We start from the raw sequence: 18,972 nt of genomic DNA on the forward strand, positions 1-18,972 counted from the left end.
GGATTTATGCCTCCTACTGAGGGACTCGCTTGGTGAGCTCACTCCCACAGTAAAGCCCCTAAACAAGAAGCCCTATTAGGTTGGACTTGTTTAGCGAAGCTGAGACAGATTTTGCACAGATCAACCTGATTGCACAATAGACACTTGGAATGTCCATCTGATATAGGAATTTTAGAGCAGCAGTCCACACAGGACTTGAAAATAACCTTCAAGGCTACAGCCAGAAGGCACCCTCAGCCAGAAGGGCTGGGCGGGGGTGGGGGTGGAGAATAAAAATGCAAATCCAAAGACAGAAGAACAACTTGTCAACAATTAATAGAAAGTGTGATTGTGTGGGGTGGCGGTGGTGGTGGATAGGATAATGATTTCAGAGTTATATTGATTAGGCAAGGTCGACACCGGTCAACCACTTAATCAACCAAAAATCAATCAGTCAAAGCCGAGAGGAATTTCTGAAGACCTTACTCTTGCTGCAGTTGAAAGACTGAGGTAAGGAGGTACCCTATCCACTGGGAAATCATTTCCTGCTCTTTTTTCCTTATTTAGTAAAGCTCTGGAACCTTCTGTTCCATGACTCTGCGCAGGCACATACCCAAGTGTGATGCACAGAGACCAAGAAGATTTAGTCCTACCTCATACCAACCTTGTATAAGAACAATTCAAACTAAATTAACACAGATGTTAACACACCTGAGCAGGCCAAGGATGCTCCTTCTCCCACCCCTCACTTCTACCCCACTTGGGTATTACATGTTGCCAACCTAAGCTGAAATGAACCAAGACATGCCACTCACACACTGAGAATCTGGTTTTAATCAGGGTCCTAAAGTGAGTTTAATAGCAAAAAACTAAAATGGTTCATTTTCTTATACCTTTTACTTAAAAAATTGGAGGGGGGAAATTGCTTATAAATGTTTAATATCACTGTAAATACCTTTCACCAATAGTAAGCTCATTTTTTACATCAGTATGGAAAGCAAAGGCTAACAGATGATGCTCCTAAACTGTCCTAAGATGAATACATTTTTAAAGAAAAGATTTATGTTTCTGAAGTGTCAAATCTAATAAACTATATGCTATAAAATCTGTTGAGGATATATATATTTTAAAAATCCTTGTAAATGTTAGAAAACTGTACAAGAAAGTTTAGTCTCTGGCTCTGACATCTTATTTTTTCCAGCATTGGAATATCCTGGTTTATTAAGTCAGCCAGGCCAGAGCTGGTCAAGGAGATAATATAATGATAATGGTGAAACCCTTCCGAAAAAAATCAACACTTGACCCAGCCAATCTTTATTACACAATATGGGTAGAAAAGAATCACTTCTTTGATGCACCTATTGCCAGAGCATCGGTCTTTAAATGTGCTCTATGCCATAATCTGTTGGATTCAAGTGTTTCCTTGCCGCTTCAGCTCCCGTAGGTCTTCCATATACCAAGGGGCCAATTTCAAAGCAGGTTGGAGAGGATGCATAGGAGCAATCGTGTCTACTGCCCTGGTGAGTTGGCTATTCCAATTCTCCACCAGGGCATCAACAGGATCACCAGCAGAGCCAGCACTAAATCCTTCCAGGACTTCTTGGAATCTTACTGGATCCAATAACCTTTTCAGGCGTACCATTCTGATAGGCCCCTTAGAATGGGATTGTGAGTCCAACCTTAACCAGATGGTGGTCCATCCATGACAATGGGAAAATCACAGGATTTCCCACCCATGACACACTACCCTGATCAGAGTAAAATACCAGATCGAGCATGTGACCTGCAAGGTGTGTCTGTCCCGAATAGTTGTCATGGCCGCTATGAACTCCTGAGCCATCTCGGACAAATTGGTCCTGAACTGAACATTGAAGTCCCCCACCACCTCACGTCTGGAAGATTCCAACGCCAAACCCACAACCAAGTCCATAAGTTCAGTTAGGGACTCTATTGGGCAGCAGGGTGGTCGGTACACCAACAGAAGTTTCAGTCTATCCCTGGTCCACAAACACACTATCCCTGGTCCACAAACAAGTACACACACACGATATGGTCAGATACTTTGACAGGGATCCTATTAAGGGAGATCTTATTCTTATTAGACCACCACCACTCCATATCCCCACCAATGTCTCCTCACCTGCTCCTCTACAGTGTACAGAGAAGCTGGGACAAGACTGGGACACCAACCTTCCCCAGCCAAGTCTCTGTGATACACACCAGGTCAGATTAGATTGGCCCCTTCATCCATAATCAAATCATGGATGATTTCTGGTTTGTTCTGGACCAACGTGACGTTACAAATAAGCAAGGCGAAGCTCTGTTGGTAGTTGGCAGTGCTTCCCAATGTCAAAGAGCTGGCAGGTCAGCCAGAAGGAGAAATAGCTATTCAATTTTTGATTTCCCTTTCCCTGTCACGGCCTGCTGACCTGCCAATATTACTTCTTCTATTCCCCACCACCACTGGAATAGCCACCCCACAGTCAATGGACACACACCCTGTCTTCCCATTCCCAGACAAACCCAAACAAATTATAAACTAACTTAACCCAAGACTTAGCAACAAAAGCTATCTAGACAGCAGTTTCCGCTCCTACAATAGCCATAAAGGAATATACTCTGCCCCAGCCTTCAGTCCTACACCAAAGGTCCCAAACCTTTGGTAGCCACCTGCAGGCTGGCCGCACCACTGGTGCTGCCCTCTTCCTTATAAGCTCCCAAAACCCCAGAATCTCTCCTCTCATGAAAGACTCTGAGGCAGGGCTGGTGTAATTAGTGCCCATCAGTGGGGGTTGTGTCCCCACAGGGATGAACACAAAAGACATCAGTTGCAATCAAGGACTGACTGATAAAAAGAGATGAGCAGTCTGATCTATCTAAGCAGTAGTGGAAGCAATCCAGAGCATAATTACATATGCTTAAATTCCACCGAGATCAACAGGATTTAAGAAAAAGGTAAACATTCACCATAGCCATCACCAATTAACACCACAACTTGTATCCCACACAATGCTGAGCAAACAAAATGACTTCTGTAGTACAGCACAGCACCATAAAATGTATGGCTGGGAAGAGGCCACCTCAGGTCCCCCGCTCCATGTGCTCCACACTGCAACACTGCCTCTACTACCGCATCTTTCCCGCATGACATATAAATTGGCTTAATACGAGATTGCTCGTGAAAGCTCACAAATGTGGAACACATGATATCTGTGGGCCTCCTATATGATCCAATTGTCACTGGAAAACCAAAAAGACATAACTGAGCTGGGCACAAGCCTGAGCTTCCATGTCTCACAGATTACAAACATGGCTTAGGCACACTTAACTTGAAGAATGTATCCTCGATCCAGTTAACAAGATAAATCCATTACACCCAGCGGACGTGCTTTGTGAAGGTTGGGGGCAGGTGAAGGCATTTTTCTCAAGTGAAGCGAAAGCACCCCACTTTCTGGTTTAAAAATTTAGGAGACACATAAAAGCCATCTCCTTGCTCTCAAATGAACACAATCTATTTTATTTGGGTGGGAGATATACACTACCTTATAAATCTGAGGAATGACAATGTAGAAATGCTTGTGCTGTTCACCATTGAAATTTTGCAGTTGTGCAGCATACTCGTTTTTGTTTTCATCAGCCATATGTGTACGCAGGTTCAACTGCTGCTTTGCCTAGTAAGAGAGAGACAGATTAACAGCGATGGCTTTCTTTATATATTGTTTAAATGAAATAATAAAAAATAATTATAAATCATTTATTTATTGTTTAAATAAAATCTTACTTAACCACATGCTTAGCATACATGGAATATAAACACTTTTCATTAGCATTTGTGAGGTTTTAATTTCTTTTAATGATCTTTTCATTAGCATTTGCAGTTTCATAGGACTTATTTCTGTTTAGAAACATGCATAAATGTTCCTAACATCTGTAAAAATGTTTGCACTAGGCTTTTACTAGGCAATCCATTTGTTCTAAACAAACATACAAATGTAACAGATGTGTATGCATACCTCTCCGGACCACTCTCAAAGAACACATTTATTAGGAAAAGACCAAAACGAAGAAATTGCTATGTAAACATCGAGATTAAAAGCAGACAGACCAAAATCAGAAGCCTGGTTCAAACATGTGCAACCATGGTTTAATCATGTTCAGAAGCTTTGTGCTTCTGTGGAGGGGGGGACGTGTTAATCTACACTGAACAAACTGGGATTTGCCATAGTTTTTTCTAAATCAGGTCTAAAAACGTCCTGCTCTCGGGCACGGACAGGAGGGTCCGAGAGTCCAAGCATCATGAATGTTGTGCAGAACTATGGTTAACCCATAATTCTGCATACAGTCAGCCAGGCCATACTGTCTTATTACGCGAGCAATGCATCCATACAGCTGTTGTACAACTCCTTTCATTTGCATAGGTGCTTATAATGCTGTACAGAAACACTACTGAAATTAATAGATACGGCATACACTTCCCTCTAAAAGAGCACATCATACACATATAAAATATTGCTTTTTTCACTGTTCCAGGCACTAAAGTTTTCCAACAATTTCCCTTTGACTATTAGCAACCATGATAACACCATTCAGAAAACAGTAAGTTAAAGTTCAGTCAATACACTGGATTCCGTGCCTCCTTAATATGTTCGGTTTTTGGAAAATAGCCTTATTCCACAATGATGGTACTCAAATACAGCTATAGGAATGAAACAAAAATACTGTTAACTTCTAGTAATCGCATCTTACTTTCTCAACATCTGCTTTAGTGGCACTGGTATCATTGTCCAGCCTCTCAAAGCACAGCTGTGCCTTTTCTGCTTCTCTGCATTCTCTCTCAAATTTCTTCTTGCTCTATAATGTAAAAGCACCACATTATATTCACAAATCAATGCACGACACTATTCACTTTTTAGACACACAATTCTGATCTGAAGTGTTTCATGTTTCTCAAGGTGCCTGATTAGTTAAATCCCTTTAAGAACTTGGAAGGGCTTACACGTGCCATGTGTGTCTGTCATCTGCCCCAACTTGTGACAGCAGCCCTGCCCCCATCGTAGCTGCAAGCTACTTCTGAAGCTTCCCTGAAATTAAAAAGCAGCAAGTCTGACAATACAGGTGAGAAAGAAAAAACCCACAGACTGCTGTTGTACAACCACGTTGTACATGGGGCAGGAGATGGAGGAGGCTTGGTGAATGCTCGACTGAATGAACGTGTTAACAGCCAGGAGACAAATTCATACAATGATGAAGCATTCCCTGGAGGAAAGGCAGCTCAGAGACAACTAGGTTAACCTACAATTCTTTTCTTTTCTTTGACAACAATTGCCCTACAAATCATTTTATCGTAAGGTTAACAGGAAAGAAAAAATCTCACATTATCCATCTGCTTCCAGCACATGTCAAGATATTGCTGAGCTTTTCGACCCTCTTGAAGGTGCTGGAAAGTAATAAACAAGAAATTTTACAAAACAATCAGTAAAAGTTAATTTTGAGGTGGTATTCAGCCTTTTAATATCTGTATAAACTCTCAGTATAGTCTTCCCAAAATTGCAGTACTTATCAGAATGAATTATTCAAATAAATGGCAGAAAAATAATGCCGAACAAAAAGTATAGATCACGACTAACAGGGACATACAACTTTTAATATAATCTTACTGACATATAGTCACAGATTATTCCAAAGAGTTGGTGTGTGCTACATTTCCCACAATTCTCCAGTCTATAAAAACACAGTGGAAGGAATTGCAATCTGTAGTGCACAGAGGGTGCCAACCACCCCCATGGGTTAGCAACCCATGGGGTACAGGTTTCTGTTGTTTCTGAAGTGTTCTGAGTGTAGATTCTTTGGTAGCAAATGAGAGTGGATTCATGGTTTGTCACTGAAAATGTCATATGCTACCAGAGAATCTACACTCAGAACACCTCAGAAACAACAGAACCAGTACCCCATGGGTTAGCAACCCATGGGGGTGGTTGGCACCCTCTGTGCACTACACCACCACTCGCTCTGGGCCACCCCAGCACCCCCCAAGTGCAGTTATGGGGCTGCTGACACCTCCATGCTTTTTTATGGAGAAAAACCTTAAAGACGCGTAAACTTCAAAAATCACTTAAAAATCAGCCCTTTGCCCAATTCCTTTCAAATAATTCTGATAGCATCCTTGCCCCCCTTGGGAACTACAACCCACCACACTCTGCTCTAGGTCACCCCTTTCCTCCCGACGTGAAGCTATACATTTGCTGCAATCCTCATTATTCCCTATGAGGAATTCAAAAATACTTTAAAAACTCACCAGTAATCGGAGGAGTGTCCAATTGCCTTTGGGGATTTGTGGGTGGTAGGCACCCCTGGGTGCCTACCACCCACCCCACTTTTGAACCCCAAAGTGCTCCACAATAGGGGATAATGGGCTGGTTTGGGTCCCATTATACCCTATGAGAAAAATTAAAAATATTTCAAATATTTATAAAAACATCATAAGAGTGTTCGATTGCTTCGGGGTTTGGATGGTTGTTGGCACCCATTGGTGCTCCACAATAGGGAATAATGGGTTGGTTCGAGTCCCATTATACCCTATGAGAAAAAAATAAAAAAATTCAAAAATTCATAAAATATCGTACGAGTATCCGATTGTTTTGGGGGTTTGATGGTAGGTACCCATGAGTGCCAGCTACCACCCCAACCACTTTTGGAGGTTCAAACTGGTTCAAAATGAACCACCCCCAGTTTGGTTAGAATTCGAACCTGCAGCTTGAACCTGATGACTGGTTCAGTTTGAATTCAAACCGGTTTGAATTCAAGCCGGTTTGCACATCCCTACTAAATGAAAGACACACATTCGATAGTGGCAATTCTCTTATATTTAGCAGGGGGAGAGCAGATGTATGTGCGTTCCATGAGTACTCATGTTCTTCCCTCTTTCTGGCATGCCAAGGCATCTTTCCCTGGGGGGTGGGGGGCAGTTCCACAAACCACCTCTTTACATGTGCTACAAAAACTACCTTAGAGTAATATTTTAGTGTGTGCAGTCACAAGGCACATGCTTATCATGTGTGCTCAGGCCAGTCGGACAAATAGCATCTGAACCAGACCAGTGCCTTCATGATTTCATCATAATTTAGCATGTCTAAAGGCAACTAAAAGGCACTAGGAACTATACAACATTTAAATCCACATTGCTCATAGTTTTGCTAATGAGCCCTGCTCAAAAGCTTATAAGCTATACAGCTGTTAAAACAAAACAAAACCCTGCTATATAAATAAGTCTACGCCATGGCCATTTGTCAAGCGACAGAGTTTTCCTAAATGTGTGCCTTTGACACTATATTTTTCATTCCTAATGAATGAATTAGGCAAATAGAGAACAATTTATTATGGGGCGGCTAACAAATAAAGTGTATTTTTTATTATTATTATTATTAGTAGTAGTAGTAGCAGTAGTAGTAGTAGTATTCAGTATTTAGTATTAGATATACCATTCCCTTTGGAAGAAAACTCAAGTATTTATGGGAAGAGAGGGAAAAGAAGGAGCGCCGTGTGAGTTTAAATTTGCATGGCAGCTCCTCCATCTCCTGCCTTCCCACAGGTCACAATGTGAGTATCCCCCAGGCCCCAGATGATGCAGGAGCCTCTGGGACATTCCCATTTGCAGATGAGAGATGCCCAGTGGCAAAGGCAACAGCAGCATGAATCTCTCCGCTGAGTTGTGATATCACTGCCATCACAAAGCGGCCTGATCAAGGTACAGGGTTTCAGCCTGTTCTAGATGGAGGCTGCACTCCCTCTGAAAGAGCAGGTTCTCAGCTTGGGGATTCTCCTGGATATGGTGCTGCTCCTAGAAAATCAGGTGGTGGCAGTGACCAGGAGTGCCTTTGCTCAGCTTCAGCTGGTGCGCCAGCTGCGACCCTTCCTCAAGAAGGCTGACCTGGGCTGCCACCCATGCCTTTGGCACACTGCATTTGGATTACTGCATTGGGCTCTACATGGGGCTGTCCTTGAGAAGTATTTGCAAACTACAGATGGTGCAAAATGCAGCTGCCAGATTGATTCCTTGGACTGCATACAGTGCACATATTACTGCTGCCTAACTGGGATCCTTCCTTCCCGCAAGTGCCAACGTTTACCACCTGCAGGCAATGACTGATCACATCAGCCCTACCCAGGGTCCTTTGTGAGAGGAAAGACTCTGGAGGCTATTTAAGGGAAGGGCTGCAGCAGGCGGTGCAGCCGGCGACGCAGCCAGCTGCCAAATAGGGCTGGCCTTTGGTGTAGGACTGAGGGTTGGGCTACACTATTCAGTTTGGCTGTTTAAGGAGTTGCAGCAGTAAGTGTGCCAGCTTTCTCACTGAGATTGCATAATGTGTTTGCATAATTTGCATAATGTGTTTGGGTCTGCCTGGAGATGGGGAGACAGGGGGCGCCTTCATTGAATGTGAGGCAGCTATTCCTGTGGTGGAGGGGAATAGAAGAAGTAACGTTAACAGGTCAGCAGGCTGTTCCAGGGGAAGGGTAGTCAAAAATTTAATAGCTGTCTCCCCTTCCAGCTGTCCTGCCAGTTCTTTGACCTCGGGGAGCATTGCCAACAACCTGCGTAGCCTTACCTTGATCCTCTGCAATGCCAGGTCGGTCCAAAATAAGCCAGAGCTCATCCGAGATTTGATTATGGATGAAGGGGCCGACCTGGTATGTATTACTGAGACTTGGCTGGGGGAAGCTAGTGGCCCAGTTTGGTCCCAGCTTCTCCCTCCAGGATATTCTGTAGAGGAGCAGGTGAGGGGACGTGAGCGGGGAGGTGGAATGGCTGTGGTCTATAAGGATGACATCTCCCTTACCAGGGTGCCTGTTCAGGTATCGGACCATAGCAATAGCAATAGCACTTACATTTATATACCGCTCTATAGCTGGAAGCTCTCTAAGCGGTTTACAATGATTTAGCATATTGCCCCCCAACATTCTGGGTACTCATTTTACCGACCTCGGAAGGATGGAAGGCTGAGTCAACCTTGAGCCCTTGGTCAGGATCGAACTTGCAACCTTCTGGTTACAGGGCGGCAGTTTTACCACTGCGCCACCAGGGGCTCTGAATGTGTGTACTTAAGTTTGGGAACCAGGGATAGATTGGGACTTCTGTGGTGTACCGATCGCCCCGCTGCCCAACTGAGTCCTTACTGAGCTCACAGACTTGGTGGCGGGACTTGCATTGGAGTCTCAAAGACCTTTGGTGCTGGGGGACTTCAATGTTTGTTTGGGGACCAATTTGTCTGGGGCAGCTCAGGAGTTCATAGTGGCCATGACAACTATGGGCCTATCCCAAGTGGTCTCTGGACCAACACACAGTGAAAGTCACACGCTTGATTTGGTCTTTACTCTGATCAGGGTAGTGTTCCGTGGTGGGGACTCCTGTGATTTCCCCATTGTCATGGATGGACCATCATCTGGTTAAGGTTGAGATTACAACCACTTCCCACCTCCGCAGGGGTGAGGGGCCTATTAGAATGGTCTGCCCGAAGAAGTTATTGGATCCAGTAGGATTCCAAGAAGCCTTGGAAGGATTTAATGTTGGTTTTGCCGGTGATCCTGTTGATGCCCTGGTTGAGAATTGGAACTTGCTCACCAGAGCAGTAGACACGATTGCTCCTAAGTGTCCCCTCTGACCCGCTTCAAAATTGCCCCTTGGTATACGGAAGAGTTAGAGGGACTGAAGCAGCAAGGTAGATGACTGGAGCGCAAGTGGAGAAAGACTCGACTCGAATCTGACAGATTTACAACATAGAGCACATTTAAAGATCTATGCTCAGGCAACACGTGCAGCAAAGAAGTGGTTCTTTTCTGCCCGTATTGCTTCTGCGAGTTCACTTCCGGCGGAATTGTGCAGCGTTGTGAGGGGCTAGTATCTGCCCCCCCCACCCTTGAACCAGAATTTGGAAGCATCAGTCACCCGCTGTGAAGTGTTTAATGAATTTTTCGCAGACAAAATCTCTTGGATTTGGGCCGACCTAGACGGAGACTCCGCCATTAATCTGATGTCTGAACTGGAGGTGTCCAACAACTCCTCTTATGTGATTTGACTGGACCAATTTCAGTTTGTGACTCCTGAGGATGTGGACAAGCTGCTTGGATTGGTGAGGCCTACCACTCCAAGAGTCCAAGGAGTCCAAGAGGCCTACCACTCCAAGGGTCAAGAGAACACTCTTGACCCTTGTCCAACATGGCTTGTTCTATCTAGCAAGGAGGCTGTTGTAGGCGGCCTGGTAGAAATCATAAATGCTTCTCTGAGGGAGGGCAGGATGCCTCCTTGTCTTAAGGAGGCAATTATTAGACCTTTTCCAAAGAAGCCTGCATTAGATCCCTCAGAGTTGAGCAATTATAGGGCTGTCTCCAACTTCCCGTGGCTGGGCAAAGTAATTGAAAGGGTGGTGGCCTCTCAGCTCCAGACGGTCTTGGAGGAAACTGATTATCTAGACCCATTTCAAACTGGCTTTCGGGCGGGCTATGGGGTGGAGACTGCCTTAGTCGGCCTGATAGATGATCTCCAATTGGGAATTGACAGAGGAAGTGTGACTCTGTTGGTCCTTTTGGACCTCTAGGCAGCTTTCAATACTATTGACCACAGTATCCTTCTGGAACGTCTGAGGCGGTTGGGGGCGAGAGGCACTGTTTTACAGGGTTTCGCTCCTACGTCTCAGACAGGTTCCAGATGGTGTTGATTGGAGATTGTTGCTCTTCGAAATCAGAGCTTAAGTATGGTATTCCTCAAGGCTCCATACTCTCTCCAATGCTTTCCCAGCGGTTTCTACATGAAACCGCTGGGAGAGATCATCAGGGGATTTGGAGCTGGGTGTTACCAGTATGCTGATGACACCCAGATCTACTTCTCCATGTCAACTTCTTCAGGAGATGGCATATCCTCCCTAAATGCTTGCCTGGAAGCAGTAATGGGCTGGATGAGGGAGAATAAACTGAAGCTGAATCTAGATAAGACGGAGGTACTTATTGTGTGGGTTCAGAACTCCAGAGACGATTTCAATCTACCTGTTCTGGATGGGGTCATGCTTTCCCAAAGGGAACAGGTTCTCAATCTGGGAGTACTCCTGGATCAACACCTCTCCTTGGTTCCTCAGGCTGAGGCGGTGGCCAGGGGTGCTTTCTATCAGCTTCGGTTGATATGCCAGCTGCGCCCGTTTCTTAAGATCAATGACCTCAAAACAGTAGTACATTTGTTGGTAACCTCCAGACTTTACCTCTGCAATGCGCTCTATATGGGGCTGTCTTTGTACATAGTCCGGAAACTTCAATTTGTTCAGAATGCAGCAGCCAGGTTGGTCTCTGGGTCATCTTGGAGAGACCACATTACTCCTTTGCTGATGGAGTTACACTGGCTGCCGATAGGTTTCCAGGCAAAATACAAAGTGCTAATTATAACTTATAAAGCCCTAAACAACTTAGGTTCTGGGTATTTAAGAGAGCGTCTTCTTCGCTACAAACCCCGCCGCCCATTGAGGTCATCTGAGGAGGTCCGTCTCCAGTTACCGCCAACTCGTTTGGTGGTCACACAGAGACGGGCCTTCTCGGTTGCTGCCCCGAGATTGTGGAATGCACTCCCTGCTGAGTTACGATCCTCCCGATCTCTGGCAATTTTTTAAAAAACATTTGAAAACCAATTTTTTTTACCCAAGCTTTCTCAGGTTTAAAAAAAAAAGTGTTTGTTTAATTTTATGGTTTTTAAATTATTGTATTGTTTAAACTTTTATATGTGTTTTAATTGTTGTTAGCCACCCAGAGACGTTAGTTTGGGCGGGGTATAAACTTGATACATAAATAAATAAACAAATAATGAATGAATGAATGAATGAATGAATGAATGAATATTACACTGATCTTGAAGGCACTACACTGGCTGCCAATTTGTTTCCAGGTACAATTCAAGGTACTAGTTGTTACCTATATGGCTGTGCCATTAGGTGGCTTCCTAGGAAAAACAGCAATATAAAAATATAAATAATGAATGGATGGATGGGCATGGATCTGTGGTCCACCAGTGATGCTGGCCCTGTACACAGAACTATGCAACTTGAAATCTGTACACTATTATAACCATAGACGTTTTCCAACTGAAAAGACCTCTCTCTAAATTTTCAGTCATTGTAACATTAATGAATTATATAATTACATACATTCTATTGGCATATACCACTCAGTAATAGACTGGCTGAAAAAGAACAAGTTCTTTACCATTTTTCTTTCTGTTTTGAGATCGTGGGAATATCTCATCAGTTCTCCATATACCCTATGTCCCATTTCTTCTGCTACTACTTCTCGCTGTCCTGCGTAGTCATTTAACTCATTAAGGATATTATAAAAGGCTATACATGAGGTAAACCTGACAAGACAGAGTAAATAAAAAAATATACTGCTTTAAAAACAAAACAAAACAAGCAAGGCACAGTTTTTGTTCCATAAAAGGAATATAATTTTTTTCACCATCTAGTAAGCATTGACCTTAAGCAAATGAACTTCAGAGAAAGATGCACAGTGGAGATCCCCAAAATACACATTTCTTCACGCATAATTTTTATGGAAACAGAATTTAAGAGGTGGAAAAGAATAAAGAAATACTACCTGGAAGGCCCTGCAGTATAGTCCTAAGATGCGAAATGGAAGGACTGAGCTTAAGAATGGATTTAAATTCCTAGGCTTAGGAAGCTGAACTTGTTGCAGAGATGATTTGCTTGATCTTGAGGTTGGAACATGCCAATCATACCACTCATATGCATCCCGATGAATGATCTACTGAACAAGTTTGCTACCAGCTCTGGAGTCAGCTGCCTGTTTGCCTGCTCAGCTCTTGGGATGGAGGGAAAGGTGCCACACTATTGCTGGCACTAAAGGGGGGGGGATTGGGGGGAGAAGGGGGGAAATAAGGGGAGAATATATGTATGGAAGGGGAGAAAGAAACAAATACATCACTGTATTAAAAAAAAAAGATTAGAACTCTTCCATAAACCTTTGGAATGTTTTCCATCTCTTTAAAATTGCCAGATCTTGTCCAAGATCTGGAACTCCTGTGGGGGGGGGGTGTTGGGGGTTGGAAGAAGTTAAAGTGAAATGGAAGAGCTCACAATTACCTTCCATTAGAAATGGGTTTAGTTTATAAATTGAAATCCAGTAAATAGTGGGCTAGATAAATCATCTACATCCTTTGTTAACCCTATAATTGTTATTTTCCTTTACTGATTGATGGGTTTCCTTTTGGGGAGAAAAACTTTACTGTACTTTTAAAACCAGATGTGAACCACCTCTGTCCAGGACATGGCGGGGGCGGGGGGAGATACTCCTTAAGCCATCTCCACAGTATGAACATAATAGTTTATCATAAGGTAGCAGCCAAGCAGTCCAAGCCAGTGAACTGAGACAGTGTGGGATGGGGGCAGCCTTTGCTAATTAAATGAAGAGCAGGGCAGACAGAAAGTTATTCCACACCAAGTTCACTTAAGTACCACAAGGTCACTAGAAGAGAAGGCGACACACAACTCTTATCCACCTTGTAGCAAAAGTGTTAACACACAGTAGATTTGGGGCCAAAGGAAATCAACAGTGTCAGCAGTATACAAATCAAACTTAACAGCAGCAATAAAATCATAACAATACTACTAAGGCCGTGTGAAGTGTTTTGAACACCTATAATACATGTATTATACTGTTGCATAACTTACAAAACAACCCGGCAAATAAGGATTCTTAACCCTATATTGCAGCTGAGACTGAGAGGGAGTGGCTTGCCTAAGGCATCTAGTGGGTTTATGGCAGAGATGAGATGCAGACCAGGGGACTTCCCAATTTGTAGCTCAGTCTCAACGTTGGTAATATGCAACATTAGTTCTCAATATTATTGCAGCTTGTTAAATTAAATACTGACCTAGCTGACAAAAATGGTGGATTAGGAAGAAAACTTGTGTGTGTGGACAGTACCACCTTCAGACCGCAAGAGAGGCTTGTGAGGTTAAAACGTTCCTCCATACATAAAAATCCCTCTACATAAAAGACTAGATATCAGGCGGCAATGGTTCTAACCTAGCCTTCTCCCTGACATGTCAGCTTTCTTTGCAGAAAGTATTGTTTTATATATGGAGGAGAATTTGAACATCTCATTGCCTACCTACAGTAAGTGTAGAACCTAGAAAACAAGTTTTATCTCCTCATCTGAAATTTGTGGCAAATATGCATGAGAGTTCATTGCAAAATCCAAATTAAGTGGACGTAATGTTACAGAATCTCAGAAAAGTTTGTAGATAGATAGATAGATAGATAGATAGATAGATAGATAGATAGATAGAAAGAAAACTGAAATTATTCAAACGTCCTTTGAAAAGCAGTATAGGAAATTGTATTATACTTTCTGTTTCCATAGAAACGTAGAATCTCAATTTTTGTTTGGTTAACTTAAAGCTCCAGCTCTAAGACATCAACTTGCATGTAAATCCTTCAAGTCAATGAAGGATTGACTCACAGAGGAAAGCTGGTCTTGTGGTAGCAAGGCATGACTTGTCCCCTTAGCTAAGCAGGGTCTGCCCTGGTTGCATATGGGAGACTACATGTGTGAGCACTGTAAGATATTCCCTTAGGGGATGGAGCTGTTCTGGGAAGAGCAGAAGGGTCCAAGTCCCCCCCCCCCGCCCCGGCTTCTCCAAGATAGGGCTTAGAGATTCGTGCCTGCAACCTTGGAGAAACCGCTGCCAGTCTGTGTAGACAATACTGAGCTAGATGGACCTATGGTGTTACGCAGTATATGGCAGCTTCCTATGTTCCTAATGAGGCAGACATACACATAGGCCTGTATTTAGGATTACTGGGCAACATCTATACTAAGTTAATATAAGTACAGTAAGTCCCAGTGATATTAATGGGACTTAAGTTAGTCATGATGGACATGTCTCATTGATTTCAATCAGGGTGGATTTGATTTAAATCAAACTGATTTAAATCACGATTTAAATCACTATTTAAATCACTAGCAGGGTGGATAAAAATAAAAAAAATCTGATTTAAATCAAAAAAATCGGATTTTTTTTATTTAAATCGGATTTTTTTGATTTTTATCCACCCTGCTAGTGATTTAAATCGTGATTTAAATCATTATTTAAATCAGTTTGATTTAAATCAAATCCACCCTGATTTCAATAATGCTTAGTTATGACTCACAAGTCTGGATGGGACAAGTCCAGTGTCTCTTTCAAAGCACTGATATATTAAACAGAATAGGCTCAATTTGTCTGGCATTTTTAAAAAAAGTTAAACACTCATTTTACCTGGGCTCTTCATCTTTGGATGAACGTTTAGGGCAGTACTTCTTCACCAGATTTCTGATAAGGAAATAAAATATATATCTGCTATAAAAGCACATTCCAAATTATTCAAAATATTTATCGAAGGATGAAAACTGGACTGACCATAGTAGCCTTGGCCCTGTAGAATAAGTAGTCAGCATATATAACCTTTGTGCTGTGGATTTCCATACCTTAATCATTATTCACATGAGGAATTTGTGAGGATTTCATTTCTATATGTCAGTGCCTGTCACAACACATCTAGTTCATCATAATATGATAATGTTGATTTTCTTAACAAATTTTAACAAGAACAAATACACTCAGAAGTACATATCAAGTCATGTCACTTACGACTCTGAAGTACTCCTCAGTTCATTCTTCTCAGATGCCAAAAAAACCCTGTATACGCTTAGTTTCAATTTTACATTTTACATTACTCACTTTTCAAGTTTAACACAAGCTCCCAATTTGACAACTTGCCATATAGAAAATGAAGCAATCTAGTGTTTTCTGCATACTAGATTAGCTAACCAATGCCCTTGATATTAATAAATGATGCCCAAATCCTCATATTTTCAAACACAGAACACAGGAGGAGTAAACTGAACTCATTTATTTATGGTCAATGATCAAATAAACACTACCGCAAAGAGGAATACAGTATAATACAATAACATAAGTAAAAATTTAAAAACCAGTTTGCAGACACCTTATTTTACATGCCGCCGAACAAAAATAAGCAATCCTATGAGTAACTTCTTCATGCCTATCTCCTAAAAAATAAACAATAAAATGTTCCTCAGACCAATCCAAATGTTTCTTTTGATAGGGGGTGATCTGAATGGAATGGGCAATATCATAGAAAGGGCAGTTAAACAAAGTATGTGTTAATGTTTCCACCTCAGCAGCTCCACATGGGCACAAACGTTCCTCCAAGGGGATCCCTTGAAAACGGACCTCCAACAAAGTTGAAGGGAGGACATTAAAACAGGCCTGAGAGAAGACCCTTCTCAGCCTGGGTGTAGGCAAATGTGTAAGGTACACAGTTGGCCTCAGGTAGTTTGAAAAGCTGAGATACCATGTTTCCCCGAAAATAAGACAGTGTCTTATATTAATTTTGGGACCAAAAAATGCACTAGGGCTTATTTTCGGGTAGGCCTTATTTTTATTGAAGTTCAAAAAAGTAAAGTACGTTTATTCCTGTTCAACAATTATACGGTACAAACTACTGGTACATTAACGCCTGTTCAACAATCAAATCAACATGTACGGTATTCATGTTCTACAAACTACAACGCCTCCCTGCCGCCCCTTTCCTTGTTGGGCTGCAAAAGTCTTTAAGAAGCCTTTTACGCGCACTCGCACAAAAGGCTTCTTAAAGACTTTTGCAGCCCGGCAGGGAAAGGGGCGGCAGGGAGGTGTCCTGCCACCCATTTCTAAAGAGCAAGAGGAGCAGGCTTGAAGGGGGCAGAAGGGGGCTTGAAGGGGGCGGCAGGGAGGTATCCTGCCGCCCGAATGTTAACCACGGAGGAGTCATTCGAATATTGAAGCGGGCGGTAAGGAGGTATCCTGCCGCCGGATTTCTACACTAAATACGGAACCAAAGGTGGAAAGCAGCGGGAGGGGTAAGTAAAGCCCCACTGCCCTTAATGGAACCCCCCACCCCAGTGCTGGACCGCAGCTCCATGGTTCCGTGCACACCCCTAAAAAACGGTGGATTAGCAGTAGGTCTTATTTTGGGGGGAGGGCTTAGCGGTACAGCGGTAATTACTGCTAGGTCTTACTTTCGGGGTAGGTCTTACTTTCGAGGAAACATGGTAATTATATCTGGAAGCAATCAGGCTAAGGTCACTCTGCTTTTCTATGTCTCTTAGCCTCTGTGTAATGATTTATTTATTTTTTTGCCTTATCATAATTTAACATCGCATATATTGCTCCGAAAGGCCACAATTACCCAGGATGTCATGTATATTCCTCCTCCAAGTGGAACAGAATTCATCCACCAAAGTTAGTGAGCTTAACCCTTGGGGGCAGCTAGTGAGTTTAAGCCAATATAAGACCGCTTGCAGCCGGGCCTGAGCAGTTAATCTAATAACGCCTGCTTCCAAACGCAAAGCTGTGTTCGGGATGCAGCTGGGGAGTTGGAAGACGTCCCGTAAGAACTTTGATTGAACAACTTCAAAAGATTGTAAATTCCCAGCTAAAAGAATCTGGGCACCATATAGCATCTGAGCTCGAGGTTTTGCCTGATATACCTTTAGCGCTGCCGGGAAGTTCTGAGCACCTTTAGAGTAAAAAAAAATTCTTTATAGCTGCAATGGATCTTTGAGCATTTGCAGTCACAAACTCACAATGTCGTCTCCAGGAATTCCTCGAATGGAATATGAGGCCCAGATACTTATATGTTTTGACTTGTTGAAGGCTCCTACCATTGATCGACCATTTATAAGATCTCCTACGCTTACTGAAAACCATTATTTTTGTTTTTTGGGTATTGATGGACAGCGCCTCCTCTTCACACAACTTCACAAGGGCTCTCAAAGCGTGTCTCATTCCTACCATCGTGATAGATACAATCGCCGCATCATCAGCATATAATAAAATAGAAATGGCTCTCCCGGCTATTCTTGGTTGAGGAGGAGGAGTAAAGATTTGTTCCAGTGTTGAGAAACTGGGAACAAAGCCAACCTATTGTATTCACCACTTGCTCCTCATGATAACAATGGCTAAAACAAACACAGAGGCCTCCCAAAAATATTTTTCCTACAGACACGTTGACAGATTACTTTGCAATTATTAATTACAACAACCTCTTTAGCTGTCTGTTTCCAAAGTGCTAAAAAGATACCTTGTTTCCGTCACACAGCACAGGCTGTTCTCCAGATGATGCTTCAGAGCAGCAGAAATGGAATAACTGGTTTAATGCTTCATCAAGAGTTCAGCAGGAATTCCAAGGATTCCAGCGGCCTCAAGTTACTTCACTGACCACAAATATTCTCACAAGGGAATAATGTATATATTTCATCTTCTTCAGCAGGAAATCCATTTTGTTTTCCCAAGTGATAAATTAAGGAAGTGGAACTAAATGTCTGTACAATCTCCCCACCCCGGGTAGTTGGTCCCACTACCAGATTCATTTTACTGTTTTAAAGACAAACTCTCTTACTATGCTCCTTGGGTATTATAAAAGTTATACTGTGTTTATATATTTCAGTTTAACACCACACATTCACACTTGATCTACACGAAAAGAAAGCTATGAAATGGTGCAGCAAAGAAATAAGAGGTTTGAACAATAGTGAGGATAGCAATGAGCTTCCTCACAACAGGCAAAGAATTTGATTTTGGCCCTGGACTTTTGTGGTCCACAACACACTCACTTGGTCACTGACTCTTTACTAGAATGTAAGTGGATCACAATATCATATCCATTTTGGAAGAAGGCCTAATTTAAACAGATAACATATGTTTAGCACAATACAGTGTGTTACCATGAGAAAAAGTTGATGAGTATTAAATTTATTATATTGGAGATCCGGGTTCTCAATTCATGTCTTCAAGAAATATATATAAATACCATCTGGATTTTTGGTACTTTAAATGTAAGATAACTTTATTTAGATCATACTAAAATAAAAACCAGGTTGCTTATCTGAAACAGGTG

At 42.5% G+C, this 18,972-nt stretch overlaps 1 protein-coding gene across 3 annotated transcripts in view; it reads right to left on the reverse strand.

Moving 5' to 3' along the window:
* FNBP1L (formin binding protein 1 like) overlaps nucleotides 1-18,972 on the reverse strand; it is a 108,524-nt gene that overhangs the window by 31,646 nt on the left and 57,906 nt on the right. For all 3 annotated transcript variants that reach the window (XM_053244765.1, XM_053244766.1, XM_053244767.1), the window contains exons 3-7: nucleotides 15,288-15,341; nucleotides 12,214-12,361; nucleotides 5,354-5,416; nucleotides 4,726-4,830; nucleotides 3,522-3,650 (exon numbers count right to left, since the gene is read on the reverse strand). In XM_053244765.1, the coding sequence (XP_053100740.1) occupies nucleotides 3,522-3,650; nucleotides 4,726-4,830; nucleotides 5,354-5,416; nucleotides 12,214-12,361; nucleotides 15,288-15,341 (499 nt within the window). The remainder of the gene's footprint in view (nucleotides 1-3,521; nucleotides 3,651-4,725; nucleotides 4,831-5,353; nucleotides 5,417-12,213; nucleotides 12,362-15,287; nucleotides 15,342-18,972) is intronic.

This window comes from Hemicordylus capensis, chromosome 4 (genome assembly GCF_027244095.1).
Source record: "Hemicordylus capensis ecotype Gifberg chromosome 4, rHemCap1.1.pri, whole genome shotgun sequence".
Taxonomy (NCBI): domain Eukaryota; kingdom Metazoa; phylum Chordata; class Lepidosauria; order Squamata; family Cordylidae; genus Hemicordylus; species Hemicordylus capensis.